Here is a 23,558-nt window from a genome sequence, read left to right as displayed (position 1 = left end):
TTCACAAGTGACTGGGATTACAGGTGTGCATCACCATGCCCGACCAAACCTTAGTTTTATAAGAACTTACTTCATTTAAAGAAAAAAGAAAAAAAAAAGAATGCTCACAATTAAAATGAAAGGAATCATTTATTCAAGAACTACATTTTATATATATATTATATATATAGATTATTATATATAATGTCATAATTATGGTTCAGTCCTCCATACCAAAAAACAAACAAACAACCAAAACCTGCATTTGGCTGTTTGAACGACAACAACAAAAAATCTATATAGCTATGAGAATCACACAATACAACAAAATTAATTCCAGAAGGAGTTAATATGAAAGAGGAATCATTTGAAAATGAGAATGCTGGCGAACATTATGTTAAGTGAAGTAAGTTGGCCACAGAAAGACAAAAAACACATGTTCTCACTTACATGCAGAAGCTAAGAAGTTTCTTTCAAAGAAGTAGAAAATGGAATAGCAGTTACCAGAGTCCGGGAAGGGTGTGGGAGAAGGAGGGATGGCGAGGCAATGGCTAACAGGTGCTTCTGATGTCCTACATATAGCACATTGCAGTAGCTATGGTGGACAACAATTAATTGAATATTTCAAAATAGCTAGTAGAGAAGATTTTGAACATCCCCATTACAAAGAAATAATATGTGTCTAAAGTGATAGATAACTCATTTACCTGATCTGATCATTAAACATTTTATATATATGTATTGAAATATCATGCTGGATTCCCATAAATATGTACAATTTGTTATGTGTCAATTGAAGATTTTTTTAAAAGCCCAGAAGACTATAATAAATATTTTTGGCTCTTTTGACGTGGAATGAAATAGCAGCAACAACAAAGATTTAAAAATAACCAGTAATAAATGTAACAGTAAATGTTGTGAGATTGTATGAAGAGAAATTGAAAATGCTACTGAGGTATATAAAAGGAGACTTAAACATCTTTGTTTCTACAAAGGATATGTGTGTAGTGTGTGTGTGTAATATTATTGTTATAAAATTATTTTTCTTACTCTATACATTTAATACCATGTCACTAAAATGTAATCATTATTTTAGCTACTCAAGTTGACTTTAAATTTTTATTCTAAAATAACCAAAAAAAATTGGCCTAAAATGAGTGACAAGCTATTACTATTGCATGTTAAAATGTATTACAAAGGTTTGTCATTGTTGAGATGGTTCTTAGCAGATATTTGGAGGGCGGGAGCTGCCTGAAGGAAGAGGTCTCACTGTGAAAGTACCCAAACGTCTTCAGAGCACCTTGTTATCAGAAACAGAATTTTAATTTTTTTCCAGTTTTTTTGAGGTATACTAGGTGAATAAAATTGTATAAGTTTAAAATATACAGCATGATGTTTTGATGTATGTATGCATCATGAAGTGATTCCCACAGTCAAGCTTGTTAACATATCATGTCCTGTAGTTGCTGTTTTTTATTTTGGGATTAAGAACTCTGAAGATCAATGGCTTTCAGCAAGTAAGCAATGTGGTGTCATTAACTGTAGTCCCCAGGCTGTACATTAGCTCTCCAGAACTTACTCATCTCATGTAACTGAACCTCTGTACCCTTTAACAGGTATCTTCCCCTTTTCCCCATTTTCTAATCTCTGCTTCTATGAGTTCAGCTTTTTTCAGTTCCAAAAATAAGGGAGATAATTTAGTATGTGTCTGTCTATGTCTGATTTATTTCATTTAGCATAATGTTCTCTATGGTCATTTAAAAAATTGGGCTATGGACCTGACTAGACAGTTATCGAAAGACATACAAATGACACACAAGTATATAAAGAGGTGCTCAACATCACTAATCATCAGAGAAAAGCAAATCAAAACCACAAGGAGATGTCACCTCACATCTGTTAGAATAGCTATTATCAAAAAGGCAAAGGATACCAAGTGTTGGTGAGGATGTGGAGAAAAGAGAACCTTTGTACACTGTTGGTGGGAATGTAAATAGCAACAGCCATTATGGAAAAGAGCATGGAGGAGCCTCAAAAAATCAAAAATAGAACTACCTTACGATCTAGCAACCCCAATTCTGTATACATTCAAAGGAAATGAAATCAGTATCTTTTATTTTTCTTCTTTCAGTATGACGGATTGAACCCAAAGGCACTTAACCTCTGAGCCACATCCCCAGCCCTTTTTTTATATTTTTATTTAGAGACAAGGTCTCCCTGAGTTGCTTAGGGCCGTGCTAAGTTGTTGAGGCTGGCTTTGAACTCGAAATCCTCTTGTGTCAGCCTCCTGAGCCACTGTGTTACAGGCATGAACCACTGTGCCTGACTGAAATCAGTTATCTTGATAATATATCTGCACCCCCATGTTCATTGTAGCATTATTTGCAATGATCAAGATAATGGACATAGCCTAAGTGTCTATCAACAGATGAACAGATAAAGAAAATGTGAAATACGCACACACATACATTTTAGTATTATTCAGTCTTTAAAAGAAGAAATCATGCCATTTGCAAAAACGAAGATGAACCTGGAAGACATTGTGCTTTGTCTTTGCCAAAATCTTGTTTGAGGTATGGGATTCACATTCTTCGTATACCTATGCTCTTACCCAAACACACTGCCCTGCTCCATGCACTCCTGCTTCTCAGTATTACAAGAATTGACCCTAGGGCCTTCCTGTCCAACATGATGAAGCTTCTTGACCAGCATCAGCATCCCTTCGGAGATTATATGAAGTGCAGCATCTCAGCTGGGCATGGTATCTCATGCTATAATCCCAGTGACTCAGGAGACTAAGGCAGGAGGATCACAAGATTGAGGTCAGCCTCAGCAATTTAGCAAGAATTTGTCTCAACATAAAAACCACAAAGGGCTGGAGATGTAGTTCAGTGTAAGAGCACCCGTGGGTTCCATTTATTTTATTTACTTCAAAACTAAAAAATGCAGAATCTCATTCCTACCTTAGACCTGGAGAACCTGCATTTTAGTAAGATCAGCCTTCTTGTTTGTGAAATGAAATTACCTGTTGTCCCTTACTTATTTTCATTGAACTAAGGGTCATTCTAAAAGTGTTGTCTTTTGTATTCTAGTTTAAAAAAAAAAATAAGTACTTTTGCACCTAATTATAATTATTCTTAATCTCTGTCTTTTAGGACATGTTCCTACTGGTCTCGAATGCCATCCTGACCAGGAGCATCTGGTTTATCCCCTGGGTTGCACAGTCCTCATTCAAGCAATAAATACTCATGAGCAGAGATTCCTACATGGCCATGGAAACAATGTCTCCTGTTTGACTATCTCCAAGAGTGGAGATTATATTGCCTCTGGACAAGTCACATTCATGGGGTTCAAAGTAAGTAGATTGAAAACAATTCCTGTCGATGTACTTAGAGGATGCCTCCCTCGAAATGCCACTCCAGGTCCTCAGTTCTGTGCTGCCCTGGACTTTGTCCTTTGTTCTTCCTTCTGGACCTCTCTTTAAACCCATTTCCCTTCCAGCAGGCTGAGAGGAAAGGAATGATGTCTTTACACCAGATGTCATAGCTCATGACTGATAATGGTCAGGAACAAAAAAGACCCTGCTTTAAAAACTGTTCCCATTCTGTTGCTCTCTGGCGTGCTTATAAAATATTTTCTAATTTCTAGAAAAGTGTCATTCCTGATTATTCCTCACCAGGAAGGGTTGCTATCTCCTCAAATTCTTTTAAAGCCTTTTCTCTAACAGCGTATTCTTGCCCACAGGCAGATATCATTTTGTGGGATTATAAGAAAAGGGAGTTGATTGCTCGGCTATCACTTCACAAGGGCAAAATTGAAGCTTTGGCCTTTTCACCAAATGACCTGTACTTGGTGTCACTGGGAGGCCCAGATGACGGAAGGTAAAGAACTGGACCTATTCACATTTATTTTCTACCAGGTATATTTCCAGAGGTTTCAAGCCTCCTGTCCCAGCAATTTTGTCTGTTGACCCAGCTACTAATACTTCCATACACTTTTTTTTAAGTTGTTGATGGACCTTTTATTTTATTTATTTATTTATATGTTGTTACTGAACATCTAACCCAGTGCCTCACACGTGCTGGGCAAGCACTCTACCACTGAGCCACAACTCCAGCCCTATGTGCTTTTACGTATACAGTATTTCCTTGTTTGAGCTTGATGGGTTTGTTATAAAGGAAGTTAGTGTTTATGTATGGTTATCTACTGACAGTTCTCTTAATATATAGAAAATCAACAAACTTTTCGTGATTTTCTCTCCTTTAGTGGTTGCTAGTAAGTGGTCACACCATCCCTGGACTATCCCCATTTGACTGTCTTTTATGAGGAACATATCCAGAAATCATCTCTAACATTCTCACCTCAGAGCTGGGCACATGCCTGTAATCCCAGCAACTTGGGAGGCTGAGGGAGGAGGATTGCAAGTTTGAGACTAACCTCAGCGACTTAATGAGATCCTGTCTTAAAATAATTTCTTTTAAAAGGTCTGGGGTGAACAATAAATAAATAAATAAATAAATAAATAAATAAATAAAGAAATAAATAAATAAATAAAGAAATAAAGAATGAATAAATAAATAAATAAAAAGAAAGAAAGAAAGAAGAAGAAAAAAAACGTGTAGGGTGTAATTCAGAGGTAGAATGCTCCTGGGTTCTCCCAGTACCACACACACACACACACACACACACACACACACACACAGTTCTTACCTCCCTTGGTTGCACACTGGAATCACCTGGGGAGATTGTAAAAATTCTGATGCCTGCATCCTACCCATGGACATTCTTGGAGCTTGACTGGTTGGCCAGCCCTCCTCTTACCCCTGCCAGAGAAGTAGGTCTCTGGGAAGAAAAAAGGCCCCTTCGCCAAGGTTAACCTGGAAGAACTGTTATTCTCCTTGTAATTTTAAGCTTGACCTTAGGCTATCTAAAACTTGCTCACAGAAAATTGGGGAACATTGAGAAGCCAATGAATGTGTGCCCTGCTAGTAAAATACAATATGCCTACCCCTGGTTAGTCCCTGTGGGGAGGAAGATGGTGTTCTGATGACTGGTTTTGGACAACCAAGGATCACCTTGAACCTGTGGGAGGGGGTCCATTCTACCCAAGTCACCTGGATTCTACACAAAGGGGGAGAAATGAAAGGGATGCTATGAACTGTAGTGGACACTCTACAGTTTGCATTTACCTTTTATGTCTTATAGTCTATTTATGAAATGTTTGTATCAATGCTATCATACTACCCGTGTTTTAATGCAGCTCACACCAAGGACAGCTCTATGTATGTACACACAGACACATATATGGCTCTTTGCAATGACTACACACAAGTCCATTGTGCAGATGTGCCAAAATTTATTTGGCCAACTCACTATGTTGGTGCCATTTACTTACTTTTAAATCTTAAATTTGCTTCTGAAAAATTAAAGCTATACCTGGCCTAGGTGTATAAAACATATTGCCCTCCTATACAAAAGGTTCCGAGATTCAAAAGTATGATTCCAGCGCCACTCCACATGTACTTGCACCATGAGACTCTTGCATTTTTCACAGTTTTCTGAGATATATTTCATATATTATAAAATTTATACAAAGTGTTTAATAGAGTGGTTTTTAGTGTATGTATGGTTTATAACCATCATTAAAATTAATTTTAGAACATTTTCAACAGCACCCCAAAAAGCACTCCAATAGCCCATTAGCAATCACTCCCCATCTCTCCTCTCTCCCACTCAAGGCAAACACTCATCTACTTTCTGCCTCTGTATATTTGCCTACCTATTCTGGACATGTCACATAAATGGAAGTATACAATATGTGGCCTTTTCTGGCTGATTGCTTTCACTAAGTGTAATGCTTTCAAGGTCCATCCATTTGTAGGATATATTAGCATATATATTCATTTTTTTGTTATATTCAAATAATATTCAAATAATATTGTGTAGCTACCACTATTTTCTTTATCCATGCAATGGTTAATGTAGTTGATAAACCTCTGGGCCTTTTGTTTTTGTTTTGTTGTTAGTTTTTTGTTTTCGTTTTGTTTGTTTGGGTGCTAAGGTTGAACATAGGGCCTGGTGCATGCTAACAACATGTTCTGTGAGTGAGCTCCCAGCCACCATTTCCCGATTTGTTTTTGAGTGGGGGATTGAACCCAGGGGTGCTTTATCACTGAGCTGCATCCCCAACTCGTTTTATCTGTGTGTTTATTTTTATTTTGAGACAGAGTCTCATTAAGTTGCTCAGGGTTTCACTAAGTTTCTGAGGCTGGCCTCAAATTTGTGATCCTCTTGCCTCAGGCAAGTCTCTGGGACCCATTTCCACTTTTAAGTGATTATTATTAATGATGCCTATGAACATTCATGTAAAAGTTTTTTGTTTTATTTTTGGGGTTTTATTTTTGTTTTGTTTTTTTTTGAGACAAGTTCTAGCTAATTGCTCAGGCTGGTCTTGAACTCTAATCCTTCTGCCTCAGCCTCCCAGGTAGCTGGGATTACAGGTATGCACCAATATACCCAGCACATGCACGAGATTTTTTTGTGGACATATGTTTTCATTTCTCTTGAATGTGAAGTCTTAATTTTTGTTGTTGTTTATTGTCTAGTTATCATTTTAACCTTTTAAGTGGTTTACCTCTCAATTTCCCACTATGAAAAAAGAAGAATTTGTAGCTTTTGCCCCACTACCTGTAATAATACATTCTGTATGTAGATAATGAGGACAGTTTAGATAGGCCTGTTTTTACATTAACAAGGTTTGTAACATTTACATTCTTTTGCTTTAAATATTTTGATTCAAACATTTAGCATGATATGTTTCCCCAACAGTCTTGGTACTCTTATCCAAACATTATTCAGTTTAGGACTAAGTTGTATGATTGTACCAGGAAAGAAGGAAATGTTACCCTAAAGCAAAGTGTGATCCCCAGACCAGCAGCATCTGCATCAGCTGGGACTTGTGAGTAAAGCAAACTTTCAGGTTCCACCCCAGATCTCCTAAATTCCCCTCCAGGGAGAGGGACCTGGCAGTTGTCATCAATAATTATTTTAAAAATTATTATTTAATTTAACAAATGTATGGATACAGTGTGATAATTTGATCCATGTGTATGGTGTGGGATAATCAGATGGGGTAAGTATCTTGTCTTTCTGATTCTGATGCATGTTTAAGTTTGAGAACACTTTATTAGGTCATCCTCTTAACCGCTGCTGGAATATTTCTTCAAGGAAAAAATTTTACATGAGATAAATGGAACTAAATTTTTATGCTTTTGTGTTTGAAAATGTCTTTATTTTAGCATCGGACTTTGATGGGCTCACTGATTTCTAGCCAAATAATCATTTGCCTTCAATGCTTGGGAAGTTTCACTATTTGTCTTCTCATATCCAGTGAGAGAGACGAAATGTCTGGGGCTTTAGAGACTTGTTTTTGTTCCTTTGTTAGTAACCTGTTTTGCTTTTTCTCTCTAGAGCCACTGAAATACTTGTTTTCTTATTTTGAAAGTGGGATGTTCTCTGATATTCCTTTCCTGCTTGTTTTGGCAGTGTGGTGGTTTGGAGCATAGCCCAGAGAGATGCCATCTGTGGCAGTCCTGCAGCTGGCCTCAACGTTGGGAATGCCACCACTGTGGTGTTCTCCAGGTGCCGGGATGAGATGTTCATTACTGCTGGAAAGTACGTCTCCACAGTCTGAGTTTCAGAAGTCATAAATTACTACAATTTGTTTGCATGGGAAATGTGGCTATTCCAGTTTAGGGGACCATGTCTTTAGTTCTGGACAAACACCTTACATTATAATTTTCAGAGCTTTCAGAGTCACTGGAAGTTGAAGGACTTTTAGCTGAATACCATTTGAAATATGAAAATTCTGTGACTCCTACTGAAAGAGTCCACTGAGCTGCTAAACTCATCTCAAGTTCATTTATTTATTTATTTTGGTACTGGGATTTGAACCCAGGGATGCTTTACCACTAAGCTACATCTCTGGCCCTATTGATTTATTGATTTCATTTTTTTTCCATTTTTTTATTGGTGCATGATAGTTGTACAAAAAGGCGGGATTTGTTGTTACGTAGTCATACATGCACACAATATAGCGATATAACTTGGCCAATATTATTCCCTGCCTTTTTATTTTTTATTTTGAGACAAGGGTCTCTGTAAGTTGCTGAGACTGGCCTCAACTTTGTGATCCTCCTGCCTCAGCCTCCCAAGTCTTTGAAATTACGGGCACGCACCACCACACCTGGCTCAGGTTCTTTTTTGTTGTTGAAAACAAATTATTTCCAATCTGTGCTCACAAAATAATTTGCACAATTGCACAGATTCACTTACTGGTTGGTGTTTCTTACCACCTGCTCATGAAATGATATTTTGCAAACAAACTGTGCCAGGAAGTTTCAAATGTTTGGATTATTAGCCATATGACATAATTCCCAGTGGGATCAGTTTTAAGCAACTTACGGTGACCAAGTTGAACATCTGAACAGAGGCCTGCATCTAACAAAATAAATTAATTGCAGATGGACAATCAGAGCCCTGTATGGAGTTTGAGGGAAGGTTAAACATGTACACCAGCATTCCTTTTTATGTCATGTACCAGTTCAAAGGTGAGAAATCTGAAAACGTAGGGTTGAAGTATATGTTGTTATCTTCATCTCCCTTCTGTGAAAGGTATACACAGTGGTTACTTTTCCAGCCAGAGTAAAGAATCTATGCTGCTCTACATCTGCACTGTTTCCTGTCCCCACTTTGTGACATACTGCCTACATTTATCCCATGGCTAGTTATGAGGAAAGATTCATTGAGAGGCTGTGAAACTTGCTGGCCTATGAACATCAGCCCCTGTCAAACAATCATGAGGACAGTGCTCTAAGGCAAGATCAACTAGCCATGCCCTCCTCTATCTTCTGAAGCCACAGATGACCCAGCGCCCTTTGGGTTCACAAAGTGGATTGACTACACTTTGTTTTATGGAGTGCTTTTGTTCCTTAGTGGCTGCTTATGCAGAAGGCTTTGATCCATTCTAAGGTCCATGGGCAATGTTCACCGGAAGTCAAAATTGGAATTTTATACCAATAAGAATATTTTTAGAACAATCTGTATTCCAACTCTGCTTCAATTTCATGTGACACTAGTTACTGAGAAAGTTAACATTTTCAAATAAGGTTTCCGTCATGGCCCATGTATACCTAGGTTCTCTATCACAGTTCTGATTTTGTGTATTCCATCATATTATCCCCTAAACATTCCAGGATTTCAGTATCCAAATGCTATGTACCATTAGGGCCATGGAAAAGCTCTTATTTTAACTTGGAAAATACATTTAAAATAGTTTTTGAGCACTTAATGTCATTTTGGAGGCCAAAAGATAAAAAATTTTAAAAAACTTGAACTTGATAAATTTTTAATTAATCTTGTCTGCCTTGAGGTATTAGCTGAAGTCTTTATGATGTTGACCTTGACATTTTAAAACAATTATTCAGATTAACTCAACACACAATGATTACATACCAACCATATATCAAGTACTGTGTTAGCTGCTAACTTTAACTTTCAGTTGCTTATTCTCATTTCTCCTTCCTTGGAGACAGGACTGTCTATACTAAAATAATTCCCTTAAAAATTTTTTTACAGCTCAATACCTTAATTTATTCTTTCTCTCTAATTGAAATTTGGTGTCCCAAACAAGTGTCTCCTCTTACCCTAGCCTCTGGTAACCACCATGTCAGTCTCTGTTCCTATGTGTTCCACTTTTCTAGATTCCACTTGAGTGAGATTGGGCAGTACTTGTCCTTCTGTGACTGTCTTACTTCACTTAGCATAATGTCTTTCCAGGTTTATCCACACTTTCACAAATGATGGGATTTCTTAAGACTGAATATTCTCTTGTGTATATACTATATTATACTATATTTTCTTTATCCGTTTATCTTCCGATGGGGTACTCAGATTGTGTGCATTATGGTGACTACAGTTAATATATATACACACATAATTTATATTTACAATATACATATCAATATATTTATGTAGTATATGTGAAATAGTACATTGAACATGGCAAACAAATTTTCAGCATTCTCACCACAAAGAGACAAAGTATATGAGGCAATACCTATTTTTAAAACCTTAATTTTGCCATTCCACGATGTGTGTATATGTATACAGTGTCTATTTATCATGATGTATACAATTTTTACTTGCCAATTAAAAGACAGGAAGGGGAAAACAAATTATATATTTAAACAGCAAAAAAGGAAAAAGAAAAAGAGGGTAAGAAACTTAACAAACTGGTTTTTTCTGTGCATTTCCTTCCTTGCTTAGGTGTGTTTGTTTTCAGAATAGAAGCCAGAGAATGCTCTTCAAAGTGAGTGACAACTGGGCATGAGTTCTCGCTCTGCTGTGTACAAACTCTGCATTCTCTCATTTGGAGAGATGATTTGGAGAGATCAGAAAATCTACCTCTTAGGGTTGTTGTGAGGATTGAGTGAAAGATCTTAATTACAGCACTAGACCATAAAAAAAAAAACCCTCAGAAATGTTCTCTTCCCTTCAGCTTCTCCTTCAAGAGAATACAGAAAACATAAAAGAGATGAGAAAGTGATTAAATGAATATCTGTTTGATTGTGATTTTTGTTTATTAGTGGGACAATTCGAGTATGGGAACTGGATCTCCCAAACAGAAAAATCTGGCCCACTGAGTGCCAAACAGGACAGATGAAAAGAATAGCCATGAGTATTACAGTAAGTATTACTTCAAGTATTATTTTAAGCAACTATTACTACAAGTTCCTGTTAATAGTACCAGCCAAGGGGTGTGTGTGCATGTTGGCCTGGGGATAGGAAGTAAATTGTAACATATGGAATGTCAGTTTTACTTATTTATTTGCAGCACTAGGTATCGAACCCAGGGGTACCTTATTCCTGAGCTATATCCCCATCCCTTTTTATTTTTATCTTGAGACAGGGTCTTGCCAAGTCACTTAGAGCCTTGCTAAGTTGCTGAGGCTGGCCTTGAACTTGCGATCCTGTGACTCAGCCTCCCAAGTCTCTGTGATTATAAGCTCACTTCAGTTTTACAGGCTGTCATCAGATGCCCAATACCTACTTCACCAGGAAGGAACATGGCTCTAATGGAAGCAGTGTAGCCAGGTGGTGCTCAGAGCCTACAATGTATCTCTATGTCATCAAAGCTATTTTTGCCACTGGAAGTATGATTCCTGATAGTAAAATTTATTGTTAAAATATAATTCTCTACCATAAAGAGAATGATTAATTTTTCCCCAATACTGATAAAGCCAAGGGTCCTTCACCACTGAACTACATCCCCAACCACTTTTATTTTTATTTTTTCATTTTTTAATTTTGATTATTATACTGGGGATTTAACCCAGGGGCACTCTACCACTGAGTCATATCCTCAACCCATTTTTTAACTTTTAATTTAGAGAGAGGGTCTCACTAAATTGCTGATGCTCTAGCTCAATTGCTGAGGCTGACCTTGAACTTGTGATCCTTCCACCTCAGCTTCCCAAGTAGCTGGAGTTACATGTATGCACCACTGTGCCTGGCAATATGTTTTCAGTCTGGATTCATAATTCATGCATATAACCTCATTCTCTATTGACTTATTCCTCTTATTTAATTCATAGTCATTTTATGAATATATTCTTTGGAAAATAAGGAATGAAGCAAATGCATATCCTCTGGTGAAACCCACCTTCGTCCTAGGAGCTTTTTGAAGGCATCTGAGAAGTCAGGACTGACAGGGTGTGCTTGTTAACATCAGACCCAAGTAGACATCAAGTGAAAGACACAGGCTAATTGGAACCTGGTATTTCTGCCAGGTCTGTGTTTGGCCTTGATTCTGCTCCTCTTGGAGCTATATTTACCTACCATCTTTGAGTCTGGGGAAGTAGAAGTAGCCATGAGCATCTTCAGAAGTCTTCATGGAGTCTTAGGGGAAGCTCACCCCTGTCCTTATCAGGGACTCAAGGATCACTGAGGAAACAGGTATTCAGGTTATGTTTTCTCTCTTCTCAGATGGCTGATGATGACAGTTTTTTCTACCTTGGCACCACAACTGGAGATATTCTAAAAATGAACCCCAGGACCAAACTTCTGGCAGACACTGGACCTGTGAAAGACAAGTACAGTTTAGTGAGTAGAGACCAACACGTTTTGCTCTGCCCTGTCATTTCCCTCACTCTCCTAGCAACACAGACTTTCACTAGGAAAGAGTCTGTAGAAAAAAATAAAAAGTCAGTTACATACCCAAGGCCACACTTACATTTGCCAAGTTCACTGGCTAATTCTCTAAGTCCTTATCTCTGGTTATTTTTCTTTCTTTTTTCTCCTTCTTCTCTTTCCCCATCTCCTTCACCTTTCTTTCTCTTTAGTACTGGAGATTGAACCCAGGGACACTTTAACCATTGAATTACATCACCAGTCCTTTTTTTATTTTTTAATTTGAGACAGTGTCTCTCTAAGTTACTGAGGCTGGTCTCAAACTTGAGCTCCTCCTATCTCAGCCTCCTAAATTACTAGGATTACAGGCATGCACCAGAGTACCTGGCATCTGGTTATTTTTCAGTATAAAGACTTGACTCGGCGCCCTTGATTAGGAAATTGGTACCATTTCTTTTCTCACCTCCCTAAAGTACATTGGTTCTAGCCCAGTTGCTATATGTAAAAAAAAAAAAAAAAAAAAAAAAGTGTCTTTGATCAATAAGAAACACACACATACAGGTATCTATATATGTATATGTATATATGTATATGTTCCCTTTTCTATTCTAATAACTTTATATTGAATTTTATTTTAGACTTAGCTGACATTCTGAGTCATGAATGAGACCTAGAAATAATCCATGGTTGATATTTTCAGATTTCCTAACAATTCTGGTCAGAAGTCCACTGAACAATGTTGGTATTTAAACAAAATATAAACTCTACCATCAAACAATGATTTTACATAATAAAGGCTGCTATTCCCAGCACCCTCAGAAAGTTCCAAGGGCTGTTTCTACTAAATTGAATTTAAAAGTTTGTCCTAAGTTCTACACCTGCCTATCTCATTTCTGATAACAGAACAGATGGTTCTAACTAAGCTTACTAAGATCCTCTCCACTGTGCAGATATTCTCAAGAAACTTTGAAATATTGCACTGTGCTCCTGGGAAAATGTCAGAGTTATTTTTTTAATCATATAATCATTTAAAATTCAAGTCTTTAAAGTGATCCAAAAAAATGGAGAAAAGCTCTAGAATAGGTAGAGAATAGGTATAGAGGTAGCAATAATTCCACAGGAGATCAAAGTGTAGCTAGATATTTTTCTAATTATTTTAAGAGCAAAACAGATCAAGTTAAAGAAAGGCAAGTCCTAGAACCCTGCCAGTTTCAACACCTGAAATACCTCCAAGGACACTACTTGAAAACTTGGTCTGGATACTCTTTTGCCTGCCAGCATCTGGGAACGGAGTGCCTCTCCAGAAAGGATCCTGGCTGTCTTTGTGTCCCTCAAACATTTAGCATGTAGGTCTCCTAGTGACGCTTTCATTCCTGACCATTCAGGTCTGATGATCAATTTCACAAAAGCAGTGATTTCAAGATACCTTTTACACAGACAGTAAGAAAATAATGCTTTTGAAGGGAAGGTGTAAGAAGTGCAATTGAAGACTTTGGGTTTGAATATCAGGTGATCTTGGACAGTTATCCCTTTTGAAACACTACTTCAAGGTTTGCTTTATGGTTAGAAAGGCAAAGAATTGGAATGAAATCCAGCACAGTGGCACATACCTGTAATCCCAGTGACTTGGGAAGCTGAGTTTGGAAGATCACAAGTTCAAGGTCAGCCTCAGTGGCTTAGTGAGACCCTGTCTCAAAATAAAACATAAAAATGACTGAGGATGGCCAGACATGGTGGTGCATATCTGCATATCTGTAATCCCAGTGGCTTGGGAGGCTGAGGCAGAAGGATCGTGAGTTCAAAACCAGCCTCAGTGAGACTCTAACCAACTTAGTAAGACCCTGTCTCAAAATAAAATTTTTTTTTAAAAAAGGGGTGGGGATGTAGCTCAGTGGTAAAGTGCCCCAGGGTTCAATCTCCAGTAGTGAAATTAATTAATTAATTACTTGGGTTGGTTTAAATTTAACCTGTTAGGTATAAAGCACTAAAATGAATGAAGATGATGACAACAATGAGGATAATAACAATGCATGTTTTACAAGATCTACAGAGAAATCAAATGAAACTCCAATGAAAATAATCAAAAACTACGTTTTAGAGAAATATTTCATGTTCATGGATAGACTCAATATTGTCAAGATGTCATTTCTTCCAACTTGATCTATAGATTCAATGTAATTGCAATCAAAATCCCAACAAATTGTCTCATGGACATTGACGAACAAGATTCCAAAGTTTATATACAGAAAACACCCTCAAAAGCAGCACAATACTAAAGAAGAATAAAGTTGGAGGACTGACACTACTCAACTTCAAGATTTACCAGAAAACTAGTTTTGGTCAATGAATAGACACAAATAATGTATCAAAATAGCTCAGAAATAGACCTGCATAAATATACTCGAGTGATCTTTGACAGAGGGTCAAAGGTAATAAATGCCCAAACAAGTGGATATTCACATGTGAAACAAACAAATAAAAAACTAAACATAGACCTTATATCCTTGATAAAAATTAACTGAAAATCGACCCCAAGACCTAAATATAAAATATAAAACTCTTAGAAGATGATTAGACATGGTGGCACATGCTTCTGTAATTCCAGCTATTCAGGAGACTGAGGCAGGAGGATTGCAAGTTCAAGGCCAGCCTCAGCAACTTAGCCAGAAACTGTCACAAAATAAAATAAAAAGGGCTGAAGGTATGGCTCGGCTGCAGAGCACTTACCTAGAATTCACAGGGTCCTGGGTTCAGTCTCCATTATTACAAAAACCAAACCAAACAAACAACAACAAAAACATCCTAGAAGATAACATTGGAGAAAATCCAGATGACCTAAGGTTTAGTGATGACTCTTTAGATACACCTAAGGTACAATCCATGAAAGAAAGAATTCATAAAATAGTCTTGATTAAAATAAAAATTCAGCTCTGAAAAAATACTGTGAAGAGAATGAAGGGGCTGGAGATGTGGCTCAGTGATAAAGTGCTTGCCTAGCATGTGTGAAGTTTTGAGTTTAATCCCCAGCATTGCCCAAGAAAAAGAAAAAGAAAAAGAAAAAAAAAAAAAAAAAGAATGAAAAGTCAAGTCATAGAGTGGGAGGAAAATATTTGCAAAGGACACATCTCATAAAGCATATAATTCTAGTCCCTGCCTTTATATTCTTGAGTCTTAGTTTCTCTTCTCACACACAGTAGAATGACTTGTGAGCCAGAATGGGCAAAATTCAGTTTAGAGTAACTTGAAAGTAACTTGTTTATAGTAATCAAACTTCATTAAGAAACAAGCCTATAGATTCTCTAGCTATATTACTGTTGAATATTTTAAAATCTATTATTGGTAAATTGTCTCAGTCATTTTGTGTGACTATAACAGAATACCTGATACTAGGTAATTTATAAATGATAGAAGTTTATTTGACTCATGGTTCTGGAGGCTGGAAAGTTCAAGAGCTTAGCATGGCATCTGGCAAGGGACAGTGTGCTTCATCATCCCATGGGGGAAGGCAGAAGAAGAAGAGGATACAAGAGCAAAACAGCAAGAGAGGTTCAAAATCACTTTTTTTTTTTTTTTTTTTTGTGGTGCCAGGGATTTGAACCCAGGGCCTTGTTCTTGCGAGGTAAGCACTCTACTAACTGAGCTATCTCCCCAGCCCCTCAAAATCACTTTTTATTATTATAATTACTTATTATTTATGAGAGATAGGGTCTGTCCAGACTGACCCTGAACTCTTGGGCTCAGGTGATCCTCCTGCCTCAGCTTTCCATGTAGTTGCGACTTATGTGTGCCTCCACACCTGGCCAAACTCATTTTTTTAAAAACAAGCCCTCTTTCTTATGCAACTTTTTCTCTTTTCTTTCCTTTTTCTATTTTTTCTGTACTGGTGATCAAACCCTGGACCCGGCACATACTAGGCAATCTCTCTACTACTAAGCTACATCGCCAGCCTCCACAAGTCCACTCTGTTGACAACCAGCCCACTCCCTCAATCATGACATCAATCTACCTGTAAGGGCAGAGCCTTCATGCCCAATCTCCTCTTATTAGGCTCCACCTCCCAACACTGCTGCAATAAGGATTCAGTTTCCAGCACTTGAACTTTGGGAGACACATTCAAACCTTAACAGTAATGCATATTTAAAAATAAGTTCATAGTGAATACTATATACTGGCCATTGTACCTCCCCAAACTTCGAAAATTGCTTTGAATTTTAAATATGTACTATGTGCCTTAATTCAGAAAACATAGTCACCAAACAGGAGCCTTTTGTGCTGTCTTTGGATGTCAGATATGGTCTCTTTGCATTTGTAAGCATTAAGTTCTGGTGAACATGATGGCAACTGAAGGGCTAACATTACGGTGGCTATGTTTAAGCCTTCTGTTCTAACTGAATTTAAGCAGATGTGAAAGCATTAATGTTTAATTTATGCAAAATGCACAGATGATTGTAGAGAGGAAGTGTGGGGAAGCAGGTCTGCTGCTTACAGGACTAGGAGGCAACTTCCTAGCACATGAGCTTTTGTTGGCATCAAATTCCCCTGGCCAGCCTGGGGGTATATCCGGACAGTTCCTTCATGAACTTCACCATGCAATATGTGCAGCAGCATCATGGCCCAGGTCTTGCTCACCATGGCAGGCACTGCATTGATTTATTTTTATTTTTATTTTTGCAGTCCTGGGGATTGAACGCAGGTCCTTATGCATGCTAGACAAGTGCTCTACCACTGAGCTACACCCCCAGTCCTTTGTGTTAATTTTTAATGATGAGACCACCTGGCCTTTTCATAGCACTCTTTCTCCCCCTAGGGAGTGTCGGCCATCAAATGCCTGAAGATGGGGGGTTTGTTGGTAGGCTCTGGAGCCGGATTGCTGGTCTTCTGTAAAAGCCCCAGCTACAAACCCATCAAGTAAGTTCTGGGTCCCCAGAATTGGGGGTAGATCAAGATCCTCCAGAGGGAGGTTCATCTTAAGTCAGCAATTAATATGACATCGGCAGAGTGATATTTGGTTAAAGAATCTCATCTTGCTATTAAAATGAGTTGTTGGAATCACAATAAATATATAGTGGTTTCTTTGCTAATGAAAAGGCATCTGTTGAATCAAACCAAAATCGTCCACTGTGATGCAGAGGGACACTGCCCTTTTATTAAATTGTAAGTTTTAATTTAACTAATGTATTGATCCATAGCAAAGGAAATCTGATGTTATTAATTTATCTCCGCCCCAGCCCTCAAATTTTAAACTTTCAAAATTGGTTTTGTCAATGAAATTTATTATGCAATGAATACCTATTATGAGTAAGACCCTGTGCTAGTAGTTATATATTTGAATATAAACAGGCAATGTTCAATAGCTATTTTTGTGTGCCACATACTGTACTATGTACTTTTCATGACTCATCTAGTTAAAATAAATGTAAATAAAACCTACACTGTCATTAACGAGTACTTATCAATCACTTCCTCCCCCAAACCAATGTGCTAGCTACTATTTTAAAAGTAAAGAAAAATAAGATATGGTCTTTGTCCTCCTGGGACTTACAGTCTGATTTGGGGATAAGGTATATTGCACAGGAAAAGAAGGTTACCACAGTAGAAAATAGTTATTAGCGCAAACATCATGGTCCAGCTAAGGTAAAATACATCATGGTAGAGAAGATCAGAGAAAGAAGTGATCTTCTCAGGATAGAGAGATAGGGAATTCACTCCACAGCAAAGCCAAGGCCAAACTTGACCTTGATTTCAACAAAAGCCAGATACCCCTAACCAAGTTCCCTCAGTGTGGCCACTGCCCACCCTCAGGGAGCTAGGGGTATTTGCATATGCATTGTAGAAAGGAACACCAGCTGTCTTTGTTTAAACAAATATGTACTGAGCAGTCATTATGTGCCAGGCACTATTGTAGATGTTTGGACATCTCAGTGAATCAAAAAAGAAGGAAAAAAATTCCCTGCCCTTATGGAGCTTACATTCTACTAGGAGGGGAAAGAATAATAATAAAATAAGCAAGAAAGTACATACAATAATCCCCTATCTGTGGGATATAAATTCCAAGACCTCCAGTGGATGTCTGAAACCATGGATAGGACCGAACACTGAACCACATATTATTTTTTCCCATTCATATGTACTTATGATAAAGTTTAATGTATAAATTAGATATTATAAGAAATTAACAAGTTGACAGAAAAACTAACACACATTTGTTTTTCCTTCGCAATTTCATGGATAAAAGATCAGTTCTTAGCAATCTCAGCATATGATTTATTTTTTTAAGTTGAGAACTTTGACTTTTTCACTTAAAAGAAGCACTTTATGGCTTCTCTTTGGCATATCTGAGTTGCCATCATCTCCCTTCTTGTGCTTTGGGGGCTGTTATTAAGTAAAATAAGGGTTACTTAATCTCAAGCATTGCGCTATCAAAGCAGTTGATCTGACTTCCAGGATGGCTACTAAGTGACTTAGGGACATGTGGTGTGGGCATGCTGGATAAAGGATGCTTCGTGTCCTGGGTGGGAAGATCAGGAAGGCACAAGATTTCATCACACTGCTCAGAATAATATGCAGTTTAAGACTTATGAATTGTTTATTTCCAGAATTTTCCATTTAATATTTTCAGACCATAGATGACACGGGTAATGAAAACCAAAGAAAGCAAAACCAGAGACTGCACGAGGAGAGGGGGCTATTATAATATTAATGGGTAATGAGTGCAATGGAAAAAAATAAAGTAGGGTAGAGAGTTAAGGGGACTGGGGTTTTAAAAGTGGCAGAGACAAGATACAATTTAAATTTAGTGTGAAATCTGTCTAATTAAGAATATATTTGGACTGGTTTTGTTCATATGAAAGGTGGTAAGGGACAGAGGCAACTTAAGAATATTGCTGCTCAATATTGTCGGGTTATGGCCCACAATCCCAGGACTCAGGAGTCTGAGGCAGGGGATCACAAGCTGGAGACCAGCCTCAGAAACATAGTGAGACTCTGCCTCAAAATCAAAAGGGCTGGGGATATAGCTCAGTGGTAGTGTGCCCCTGGGTTCAATCCCTAATAATGCAAAAAAAAAAAAAAAAAAAAAAGCCGAATAGATTCTGGATACATGAAGTAAATATAGTAAATTAGTCCCCTAATTTTTAATATACAAACATTCCCATTGTGATGAAGATAATTAGACTCAGAGCAATTATTACAAAGCTTATGGTGTGTTTCCAAAATAGCCCTGTGTGACAGTGAAGGCTCAAGGTGGAGCCAATGATTTCTGCCTCCTTGGGTTTCAGTAGAGTGGTAAAGCAGCCCAGGTGAGCAGTCACAGAGTCTAGAAAGGAAAATTGGGGTTGAGGTTGTGGCTCAGTGGTAGAGCGCTTGCCTAGCATGTGTGAGGCACTGGGTTTGATTCTCAGCACCACATACAAATAAGTAAAAAATAAAGGTCCATTGACAGCTAAATATTAAAAAAAAAAAAAAAAGAGTAATCGAATTCATTTTTTAAAAAAAGGAAAATTGCCTGACTTAGACTGCTGGAGTTCCCAGGCCTCTGGCCCTTCCTTTCACCACTGAACTTCACTTCATCTTCAGGGATCCCAGACACCAGAGCCAGTATTTCTCAGCTACCCTTTGTGGGCTCCTAGTGCACTTGACTCTGTTACCACTAATCTTCACCACAGCCCTGTCAAGGAGGAATTAGCCTGTGGTTGTGCAAAATGAGGCCAGAAGTTTCTGGCAAGTTGTCCAGAGCCACAGACTTCCAGGTAGCAAAGGAGCTGGGGTCTGGCTTGTGCTTTTCCTTCCTTCATTAACTGTTCTGTTTCTTCCCAATAAACGGATTTTCCTAAAACATTCCATTTCCCAGGCCGGCTCCTTGCACCAGAACCCTCATTGAACTCTTATTGTTCAAACTAAAAAAGTTGCAAAGCAATGGGTTGGGTTCCTAGGACCTCATTGACTTATATTAAGGTTCTTATTCTTATTTTAAGGTTTGGGCAAAGAAAATCACTGTGAATATTTTGTTATTTCTTCTTGTCTTTTCTTATTCATATATATAGTGAAATATTTATGCTTTTTATTTTTTATTTTCATAGTTTGTGATGCCAGGAATCAAAACCAGGGCCTGGTGCATGCTAGGCAAGTGCTCTACCACTGAGCTCCACCCTTGGTCCAACCGTGCTTATTTTATATATAAAATTTTATGTGCCTGTTTTTTATTTCATGCAGACATCATACACACTTTCAATTTTACTACCTGATATTTTTATTATGATGGCAAATATATATATATAAACTACATATAACCTTTTAAACATAATTTTAATGGGTAGGCAAATATTCTATGAAGTCAATGTCCCATAGATCATTATTTACCCATTCCATTATAATTGGATATTTAGGTTGTTTTACATTTTACTTTTAGATAAGGTTATAACAGCATTCTTTGACATACAGTATCTCTAATGCCCCAATTTTAGGGTTATTTTCCAGAAATGGAGTTAATAAATAAAGCATGGAGCTGCCACCGTCATTGTACCCATAAACCTGCCCGTCTTGCACAACCCATTTCAAACTACATCTCACTGAGGAATCTCCCCTGACTATTGTAACCTTTGGGGACCTCTCCCTTTGCTGGCCATAGGGACACAACATTGTGAATAACTTGTGTCTTTCCAATTGTGTCACTTGCTTGGGGGCATGTCCCAAATTACCTGCCTAACTTGTATCTTCTGTAATGCTTCAGATGGGCAATATAACTTGATGGTTGAGTGAGTCTACCTTTTTTTTCTTTCAGAAAAAATGAAGTTAAGCGCTTTATTTCAACTTACATTTTCCATTGTCCTATTCTTTAAGTATTTTGAATACATATACATAATTTAAAAGGTACAAAAATATGTCCATTAACTTGAGTGAACCTGCTTTACCTTTTTGCTTCTCCTTTAAGGAAAATTCAGTTACAAGGTGGCATCACTTCTATTGCCCTGCGAGGAGAAGGGCACCAGTTTTTTGTAGGAACAGAAGAATCACACATTTATCGTGTCAACTTCACAGATTTCAAAGAGACTCTTATTGCAACATGCCACTTTGAAGCTGTCCAGGACATTGTCTTTCCATTGTAAGTAGAACTGGAAAATGGGGATGCAGTATGCAAGGAAATTTTAATTTATGAATGTATTTCAATATCATCTAGCATAATTATGATTTTTTTCCTCAAATTTTTCTAGTGTAGTGAATTATTTTAGTTGACTTCCTATCTTCTTCACTACAAAATTACATTAGTTTTCCCAATTCAAATTTGGACTTCTTTAGAATGTTGATTTTTGCCGGGCACGTTGTTACACACCCATAATCCCATCAACTTGGGAGGTTGAGGCAGGAGGATCAAAAGTTCAAAGCCATCCTCAGCAACTTAACAAGGCCCTAAGCAACTGAGCAAGATCCTATCTCTAAATAATATAAAAAAGGGCTGGGGATGTGACTCAGTGGGTAAGTGCCCCTGCGTTAAATTCCCTGTACCCCTCCAAAAAAAGAGTGATGACTTTTTAAATAAATCCATCATGGAAAGGGTATGTGCCTGTCAAAACTTTTCTATGTTCCCAATATGTTTTTTCCATCTGAAAAAAAGCTTAGCAATGTCTTTCTCCAAACTTCTTTCCAGTCATTTGTCAATACTGCTGGGGGTCTTCCAGATTTGACAGACCTTATGGTGATAGACATGAGCTCTTCTGGATCTAATAGCTATAATTCTTCATCAATTTCACGCCAAACAAATAAAACAAATATCCATCAGTTTTGATGTCCAAAAGAGCTTCTGTCATTGTGTCATTACCTGATTTTGAAACACATTTTGTCTTTGGTGAGATCCATTCCATGAAGCTGGTCAGACAGTTTTTGCTCTGAACTTCCTCAGGGTTCAACTTGAACTTACAAAACTCAAAATCACTGTTCTACAGACCAGTAAGACTTATTTTCAAAACTCAGTCCCTGCTGGGGATGTGGCTCAGTGGCAGAACCTTTGCTTAATAGACTCATGGTTCTGGATTTTATTCTCAGCACTGTAACAGAAAAGTGACTAACAGAAAAGTTTTGACAGGCACATACCCTTTCAGTGATGGGCTCATTTAAAAAGTCAACATTCTAAAGAAGTCCAAATTTGAATTGGGAAAACTCATTAACTTCATGGCAAAGATAGGAAATCTATTAAAATAATTCACTACGCTAGAGGAAAACAACAAAAGAAAGCAACCCAGCCCTTAAGACAATGAACTATAGTTTTGGTTCCCTAAGTCTTTGTGATTCAGTTCCAAGTATTTCTTATGGGGAAAATGGCAGGTACTTTCCAATTGAGTCTTTATTTGAAATGGGGTCATTTCTGTCTTGATTTTTCCTCTTTTTCTAAGCGTAGACTCAATCTCTGAAATTGTTTGGTCCTCATGCTTTTTATGAAGGTAGAGTTTTAAGCGATTTTTTTCAATTTTTATATAATTGTCCTTTGGGTTTTGTACCTCTGCTTTCTTTTCTTTGTTTTATAAAAACTTCATCAAAATGTAATTTATGTACCACAATGTTCACCCATTCAGAGTGTACAATTCGATGGTTCTGAGCATAGTTAAAGAGTTTTGCAACCAATGCCACAACTGATCTAATTTTAAAACATTTCATTATCCTCCAAAACACAAAACAAAACAAAACCCTACTGGCAGTCACTGCCCATCCCCTTTGCACTCTTTCCATCCCCCAGTCCTAGGCAAAAACTGACAACTTTCTGTCTATAAAGTTTCCTATTTTGGACATTTCATATAAAAAGTTCATACACTATGTGTGATCTTTCATGATGGTTTCTTCCACTTAGCATGATGTTTTTAAGCATAAACAATACAGGATGCATCAGTACTTCATTCCTTTTTTTATTGCTGAATAAGTTCCATTGTGTGGCTATGCCTTATTTTGTTTATTTATTCGTTGATGGCTATTTGGGTTGTTTCCACATTTTTTACTTTTATGAATAATCATGCCGTTTTGCATCATCCATTTTAGCAATTTATATTTTCCTAAAAGGCATCTATTCTATCTAGATTTTCAAATATGTTGGCATAAATTTCTATATGCAAGGTCAACCTATGAAGCTGAGGGCTAGAAGGATCTGGGTCAAGCACAGGAGAGGCGAAGGGTGTGGCCACGTGTAGCATGGTGAGGCAGAGGCCTTAGAAATACATAGAAGAATGCCTTCTGAATCACAATTTTTTTTTTTGGAAATCATGGGAAAATCCCCCAGGACAGTGTTGGATGGAAAGGACAGTTAGACCAGGCGCAGTGGCATGTACCTGCAATTCCGGCGATTCAGGAGATTGAGGCAACAGAATTGCAGGTTCAAGGCCAGCCTGGGCATCTTAGCAACACACTGT

The 23,558-nt window shown here is 37.7% G+C and overlaps 1 protein-coding gene across 2 annotated transcripts in view; it reads left to right on the top strand.

The window, feature by feature from the left end:
• The window catches only part of CFAP52 (cilia and flagella associated protein 52), a 47,213-nt gene that overhangs the window by 6,477 nt on the left and 17,178 nt on the right, over positions 1–23,558 (top strand). For both annotated transcript variants that reach the window (XM_079134364.1, XM_079134365.1), the window contains exons 2-8: positions 3,135–3,334; positions 3,724–3,860; positions 7,525–7,653; positions 10,626–10,725; positions 12,025–12,141; positions 16,976–17,076; positions 21,098–21,268. In XM_079134364.1, coding sequence (XP_078990490.1) covers positions 3,135–3,334; positions 3,724–3,860; positions 7,525–7,653; positions 10,626–10,725; positions 12,025–12,141; positions 16,976–17,076; positions 21,098–21,268 — 955 coding nt within the window. The remainder of the gene's footprint in view (positions 1–3,134; positions 3,335–3,723; positions 3,861–7,524; positions 7,654–10,625; positions 10,726–12,024; positions 12,142–16,975; positions 17,077–21,097; positions 21,269–23,558) is intronic.

Source organism: Sciurus vulgaris, assembly GCF_902686455.1.
Source record: "Sciurus vulgaris genome assembly, chromosome: 3".
Taxonomy (NCBI): Eukaryota; Metazoa; Chordata; class Mammalia; order Rodentia; family Sciuridae; genus Sciurus; species Sciurus vulgaris.
This window is presented reverse-complemented; position numbering and strand designations above follow the sequence as displayed.